We start from the raw sequence: 8255 nt of genomic DNA, 5'->3' as shown, positions 1-8255 counted from the left end.
GAGGTGGGATTACAACAGTATGGTAATTAGCTAGGGGGTGGCCATGGGTGGAATATCCATTTATACTGCATCACCTGTCAGTAACGTCCAATCAGCGTGGGCTTTGGAGGCATTAATTGATGAAGGTGTCTCCGGCCTTGCTCGGTTCCCACTGTCATTTTATTTGTGAATAAACCAGCAACGGGAATAGCGGCTGCATTTTGGGTCCTATTTCTCTCTCTCTCTCTCTCTCTCTCCCCCTCCCTCCCTCTCTCTCTCTCTATCTGTCGCTCACTTCCTCTCTTTTTCCCTTCCATAGTCTCCTCGCTTTTTATCCTTCTCCCTGGCAGTGCTGTTCACCTTCCTCTTTTCCTCATGGCCAGATGGGAAGGGAGCTGAGGGAGCGCAGGTATACAGGAGCTCAGACAGGCAGCAGCCGGCCTGTCGGCAACATCACACACATTCCATCGACCATGCAGTGCTCAGGTCAATGGACTGGTTGTTTTCATTCAAACAGGCCATTTCATTTTTATTTCTCTATTTAAAACTTTTTGTTCACTCGGTCAGCAGAATGCCTTGAAATAAAGCAGCAGCAGTAAAACTACTTTAAGGACATCCGTCGCTCTAAATGTTGGAATTAATGCAATGAAGAAAATGGGGGACTTGGAATCCGGTTTTGAGGAAATGCAAGGTGTAAAGCTTGGCTATTTGGTTATCAAAGGCAAACAAATGTTTGCCCTTTCTCAAGTCTTCACCGACCTCTTGAAAAATATCCCGCGGACTACTGTACACAAACGTATGGACCATTTAAACGTGAAGAAACATCACTGTGATTTGGAGGAATTGCGAAAGCTCAAAGCAATAAATTCTATAGCTTTCCATGCAGCTAAATGCACTCTGATTTCAAGAGAGGACGTGGAGGCACTGTATTTTTCATGTAAAACTGAGCGGGTTTTGAAATCAAACAAAAGAAGGGAAAAGAGAAACAATTCCTCAGAAAAAATGTGCGATGGCAAAAACCGCACCGCTGCAAGAAGTGACTTTTGGAGAGAGAAAGTTTGGTTGAGTTTGCATGACGTTCCTCAGACTTTCTCATTCAAAAATAAAGCTGTTCGACAGGACCCTGTCCCTCGCACTCACTTCGATCTACCTCAAATTTACTGTAAATCCTTCTGCCGTGACTTCCAACCGGTCACGAAGTCGAAATCCACACCCTTTAAAAACTATGAAACCGATCAGATACCTGACAACTGTGTGGCTTTTGATCAGAAACGTACGCTTTTTCGGCACGTTGTGAATCGGCAGCCGCTGCTCTATCAGTCCGCCATTGCAGCGCAGGCAAAACACCAAGGCAACGCAGACCTACTTTACAAAAGGAAGAGGAAGCGCGAGAGCAGCGCGAGGCAGTTTTGGCCGAGGAGCAGACGAAGCCATCCGGTTTTGGTCGTCCCAAAGTGCTGTAAACCAAAAGTTCCCAATGGATCTTTGAGCCAGTTTCACCTCGAGCATGGATTGTACGTCGATCCTCGGCGCACCGGACATTTTCAGGAAAGCTGCTGCAGCAGCGACACGGAATCTAGCTCCGTCTCAGAACGGGTGAACAACGATTCGGATTTCGGGTCGAGTTTCTCAACCACCAGCAACTCCGGGAGTTCAGATGAGGAGGAGGAGGACGACGACGACTCTCTGTCGGATTCTTCAGATGTCAGCAGCGATGAAGAGAGCTCCTCTCAGTCTGATTCGAGCTCTGTGTCCAGTCAAGTTTCAGTGCAGAGCATTCGTTTCAGGCGTGCAAGGTTCTCCAGTCTCAACACAAAAGCACCTCTGCTCTTACAGCCAACTTTTCACTACAGGCCTAATGTGCAGAACATCCCCAGTAACCAAGGAATAAGTACTTTGGATTGTAAACGAACTGTCAAAACTCAGAAATCGGATTTTACATCACCCACAGATGGTGATGCCGCGAAAGTGCAGAAGTTCTGCCCGGTGCGGATATGTTTGCCAGATTTAGAGGGCTCTGAAGCACCATCACGCCTTGAATTTTCAAATGATCCAAAGACAACAGACTGTGTCGCTTACAGAATTAAAGACACTGGGCTTACACCTAATGCAAATGGAAACAATGCGTTTCCCCAACAAAGAATACCGGGTTCTGCAAACAGATGCTCCCAAGCCTTGATCTCCCACTGTGTTCCGGACAAAGAAATAACGGTTCGTGCGTCTTCAGACAGCAATCTTTCATCAGCAGCAAATTCCAAGAGGGAAGCAAAAACTTCCTTCAAACTGCCTTCACCTCTAAAACCTATCAAAACAGAGACCGGGGAGCCCGTTACCACCTCAGGCTTTAACAATGAGGGCAACAGGGCTGTAAAAACGCCACCATTTTTACTCAGCAACGTGAAGATTAAAGTCGAGGATACTTTTGACGAATATGAATATGCAAAACAGCCTCTGGAATATCAATGTAAGGATAATGACGTTGATGATCAGGGCTTCAGTAATAATTTAAAGGAAACTGACCATTTTAAAGCCACAGAGAGCTCTGTCCAAAAACACCCTGTCTGGAACGAGGACTCAAGAAGCACTTTAAACTCTCCTTGTTCCGAGGAAGGGGAATCCAAGAATGGTGCAAGGGACCGGAAAAACTACAGATCGATGCTTTTGGGTAAAAAAGCTGAACGTGTGAGGACATCAGTTGCAAAAGTTAAACGGAGCCCCCGTGCTGCAGGAAAATTCGCTTGCAGTGAGGGATCGAACGAAGACTGTGCGGGCGCGAGCAAACGCAAACGAGCGAGCCCCAATGTAGCATTTCTGAAGAAGCCCTTCAGATTGATGGCGAATTTCCCCTCTCCGCCGTCTCTTGTTATTGGCAGCGATGGAGATTTGAGTCCCGCATACTCTTTTAACTCTCTAGGAAGTAACCAACTGCCTCATCGTTCTCACCCAGTGTGGAGATGGCAGCTCGGTCATTCAGTTGTTCCTCCCCCTCCAAGCCACAAATTCAGGAAAGCCTCTGTTATTCCGTGAACTGTTGTTTTGAGCTTGGGTGGAAATGTCTTAAAACTGTGACAAGAACTGGTTGCCTTTAGTTGTTTTAATTGCATTGCCGTTTTCAATGTAAACGTGTTTGGCCTGTTGTTATGCAGGGCATGCCGCCCTCATATCACGGGCTGCTCTATCCATCGAGGTGTGAGACTCGGGAATACACGGAGGTATTTATAATAAACTGGTCCAGCAAAAAAAAAAAAAAACTTGTTTTTTTCAGTACTGACATCGTGGAGCTGTTTTTGACCTGATGAACGACTGTCAAGCAGCACATGTTGGCTCATTTTGCAGACAGGGTTAACCATCTCATATAAGAATGGCGTTTTAGTAATCGTCATGGCTGTCTCAAATGCAATGTTTTTAAAACATCTGACTTTTGTCTGTATATTTTGGGCCAATGTTTTGTATTTTCCCTTTATGCTTCATCTCCATACTGTATTTCTGAATTACTGTAGGCCGGTGATCCATGCCCTTCTTATTTATATATTTCATGTGTGCTCCAATTGTTGGCGCCTGGCTGTGTTCACGCGCACGCAGCGCACCATAACTCTCACGGTAGGCCCAACACAATGCCCCTCTAACTGACAATCGAGAGCTGTTTGATTTGCACGATGTAATAGAGGGAAAAACGCCAAATCAAACTCCTTCTTTAGCACATTCATAGCTTAAGGTATAGAACAGCTAAAGCACAAATGTACCAAGCATTGCACTTTGCTAATGCCCATTAAGGTGAATCAGTTACGTATGTTTTTATTTTTCGATTTTCTTACGCAAAAGAGCCATCGCAAGTTAACCCCAAAAACACACAACCTTTTTAAATTCAGTAATTATTGGTGCTATTTCCAATATGCTCGTTTGCTTTTGAGAGGAGGTTTATGTCAGTCGTTCTTATTGTAAATTTTGCCGGTTTAAACGGAGCGACTTATAGGCCTAGACAACTGCAAACAACAGTGTTTTTACATACATGACGAAATCAAAGAAAAAAGACCTCGGTGCTTAGTTTAGTCCACACATTCTGGTCAGGGTACTTAGTAAATGTTTATTTATATTTGACTCAAGTAGCCTTGTCCTTTTCAGTGTTTTGATTGTATTTTGCTTTACTAGGCCCACATTTTCCAAGGATATGGATTATCTTGGCACTGGAAAGCATAACGTTAAAAACAGTTAAGTGTTAACTTGGTGTTCCACTAGAGTACCCTGCCCCATATAAATGCTTTGTGATGAATGTACTGTGACGTACCATATTTGTTTACTTCAGCAAAAGCAGACTGCCTCCAAAACAGGCCTTTAAAAGCAAATTCTAGCCTATCTGTGATTGGATCAGCCAATGAGATAAAATTCGTAATTTTGGGATTATAAGGGACAGAAATATTCAACTGCATTTTAATTTCTTACACAAAAACATACGGACATAAATGAGCACAGACTTTGTAGATTTGTCTTAAGCAAGGCAAGCGGGTTCACGTGATTCTGAGAAAAAAGGTAATAGACTTTAAGGTTATTTAACGTAGGCCATTACGTGTATTGTTTTGATTAACGTGTACAAGTGGGGATGGACATTTTGTAGCCTATTAAGTAAAAATACATCGCTTTGTGAATGTTCCAATATGCGATATTGCCTGACACTCTGACAGGTGAAAGGTTAAAATATAGCCTAGGAGTTCTATATTTTTGTAACGTGACTAGGCCTATTTAATGTCTGCTCTCTCGAGCGTGTAAAAGGAACTTTTTGTTCCGTTCTGTAAAGTGCACTGCGGACTGACAGAATACCGATGTCGTCCCGACTTCAGAGGAATGAATTTAAAACTAGCCGAGCCATTAAACCGAATGTAGCGCACACATCACAACCCCATTAAGTTAAAGAAATTCATGATTTTCACAATGGACAGAAATGGGAAAATGGGCGGTGCCTCACTGTAAACATGGTCGGTTAGGAATTATCTGGTCAAGCTGGACTTTTTTTTTAATCTTTCTGCTTTTGCTACAATACTTGAGGTCAGATTTTGACATGATTCTTTTTTTTATTATTTCTTAAATTGAAGTCACTGGTTGTTTATAAAAATGCATATTTATTTTTGTGATTTTCCTGCTTTTTGTATACCATTGTTGTATAGGATAAATGCACTCGAAATGAAAACTTGAAAACGTGAGGTGGATTTTGAAGCACTTTCTTTGACTTTTTATCGTGAAACTGTTCATTAAATATAGGCTACATCTGAGTGATGTGAGATGATCGTTCATTTTTAACTTTTAACTCATTAGGCTATCCATTATTATTATAACCGTTGTATGTCCCTTTTTTGGGGGTAAAGTGCGGTTCAAGCGTATAAGATCGATCTTTGAGATAAGTTGTTTATTGTAAAGAAAAGTATTAATGTGGGGGAGGGGCTGGAAACCGATAGTCTCGTGCCCTGCTATACACACTATGCACTCAAGCACATTACTCATAAGCATATAACCACATATGAGCGCGCTTAGCGTATACAGGCTAATTAGAGAAAGGAAACAGGAAAAAGTACATCTAAAACAGCACATTTCAGATGAGGATGTCTACAACAGACATGATCTGGTTACATTACTATGTCTCCATATCATATTTTGTGTAATTTGCATTAGACAAGGCAGCATTATGTCTCTGGTATTAGATATCTTTAAGATATTACGACCAGCTCTGCTCAAGATAAGCTTCTTCGTCTGATTTCCTTTCTCCAAGGAGGGTAAGATTGAAAGCAGAGGAGCAAAAGGAAAAAAGGACAGAGTTTTTGAAAAAGATAAAAAAACTAAACTATAACAGCGCACGATTAGCCAGAACTTAAATGCATTGCAGCTCCAGTGTTCCTGGTGAGGCCTATACGTCCTGAGATATAAGAGACAAATCAAATTGTTAATTGGGTGATTTGTGCAAAAGAAAAACAAGTGCTAGACTAGTCGCAGAAGCCACTTGTTTGTAGACCTTGGTAAAAGTGAGGATTGTGGGGGTTGAAAGAGTCGGTGTCCTTCTAAATTACATGTAGCTACATTTTATATGAATTCCATACTATTAAATTCAGCCAATTGACCTTTTTTACATTTAATTGTATGAAAGTGGTTCATATCGTTAACGTTTCAAAAATGCATCACACGTTTTATACAGTGCTTCTAAAATCGGAGTTTTGGGCCATTAAATAAGACAAATATATATAAAAAATGCCTATTTAATAATAATAATAATATATTGTATGATATTGCTTTAATATGTGCACATAAGCTGTTTCGTCCACAAGCAAAAATAAATCTGCCCTCTAAAAAAAGATGGCAACAAATCTGTCAGACAATAGAAACACACACAGTAGCGGTACAGCAGGACTAAGTCAGTAATCTTGTGAAATGTAGCTATAGTAGCCTAGCCTATAGCTAAAGTGTTTGTGGGTAAAATAATGATTAAAAATAATTATTTAATTAGGCTAACTAGATAATCGCTTAGCCAAAGGATTTATATATAAATACGTGTTGAAAACGGCGAGACTGTCTGAATCCATATGTTCTGTGTATTAGGCTTATCAGGTAGGCTTATCAAGTCGGTGTGAAAACGGACTTTTAAAAAAAAAAGAAAAGAAAAAAGGAGTAGTTTAGGACAGGCCACATCCTAGAAACTAGAAATGGTAATTAACAAATTAGGCGATATCACAGCGAAGATACTTCACAGCAAGACGGATCTTGCACAGCGAAACATACTGGTTCATTTCGAGGCCTGACTTCGCCGAATGGACTCGAGGCTTCATTCACAGAATTCAAACAGGCCACCATTAGTCTGTTCAGAAGGAAAAGAGTTTCGGTCTCCTAACAAATGTATGCTCGATCTGTCGTTCTGTAGGGCCTAGTATAGAAAAGAACTAACCTAGAAATTAGCCCTAGATGTATGTAAATGTAAAAGTATTTTGATGACCGTTTACGCATTGAACCTTGTAAAAGTCTTATGACTGACCGACGAATTTAACTGCAACCCTATTGTGTTTTCATAAATAGTAGAAAACCATTCCGAATTGCCAATGCAACCAAACATAATCCCAATAATCCACACAGGGGTCATTAGTAATCTTAATAAATGAGATAGGCCTAGGTTTTGCATAAATAGTCTATGTAATTAAACACTTATTAAACACGGTAACCTATTCCATTGACTGATAGTTCGCCTCACATTTAGACACGTGGTTCAACCAACAGGATAAGAGGCCTCATGGAAAAGTGATGAAAAAAACCCATCACCATGTTGTTAATGGTGTTAAGCAGTTCAAGTCAACAAATTGTTCTAATTCTTTTTATTCCAGTAAATTATTCGAGAATGAAAACCAGATTGCAATGAGATATTTTAACGGTTATTTATACACACATAGGCCTATAGCGATATGACCAGTTACATTTTATGAAATCACAAACTGTCTATGTATTACATATAGGCTAGGGAGTGAGAGAGATTGTTTGTGTGTAAATAACCGTTAAAGGATCTCATTGCAATCTGTTTTTAACAAACACACACACACTCACACATATAGCGAGATGACCAGTTTCTTATTATATATATATATATATATATATATATATATATATATATATATATATATATATATATATATATATATATATATATATATAGTGTGTAGCCTATATTTATAGAGAGAGAGAGAGCGCGAGAGCGCGAGAGAGTCGTATATAGGCTAGCCTAGCCTATAGCAAAACAACTAAACAAATCCAACAGGCTAGACCGTCCATTGGACTCAGTTTAAAACGATAGCATATACCAGCGTGAAAAAAAACAGCATTTGGATGTCAGATGTGTCTGAACTTGCGTTATATATCTCTTTTCTAAAACAGTTATCAGAGTAGCCTATATATCCGAGGGAGAAACGGGAGAGTAAGGTCTAAACAATGACATATCTGCATCACTTTTACTCTGAATAACTGCGGTCCTCGTGGTAAGAGATTCCTCCGTTATCTGCAGAAACCAACGCGTATCCTGACAAGACCACTTCCACACAAACTCCAAAAAAAGTGCTTACCGTTTCTCTGTTTCAGACAATGACAGCAAAATATAAGAGACTATGTTTAATAATGCAAATAGAGTATTGCTCCGCTGGTCTGTATTCATCAATCATTAGGCTCAGAATTCTCACCTTAGCCCGCCTTATGGTTACCCAGCAAATGTGCAATTTTATTTTCAACAGCGTAGGGCCTACCTAGAAAAAATATTAGAA

General features: G+C 40.4%; 1 protein-coding gene across 1 annotated transcript; it reads left to right on the top strand.

Moving 5' to 3' along the window:
• Positions 1 to 549: 549 nt before the first annotated feature.
• Positions 550 to 3231, top strand: LOC132123969 (SKI/DACH domain-containing protein 1-like). Its single transcript, XM_059534671.1, has one exon. The coding sequence runs from the start codon at positions 625 to 627 to the stop codon at positions 3004 to 3006; it is 2382 nt and encodes a 793-aa protein (XP_059390654.1). The 5' UTR covers positions 550 to 624; the 3' UTR covers positions 3007 to 3231.
• Positions 3232 to 8255: the final 5024 nt, after the last annotated feature.

The sequence above is a fragment of the Carassius carassius genome, chromosome 42 (genome assembly GCF_963082965.1).
Source record: "Carassius carassius chromosome 42, fCarCar2.1, whole genome shotgun sequence".
NCBI lineage: Eukaryota > Metazoa > Chordata > Actinopteri > Cypriniformes > Cyprinidae > Carassius > Carassius carassius.
Note: the sequence above shows the minus strand (reverse complement) of the source record. Positions and strands in the feature narration are given on the sequence as shown.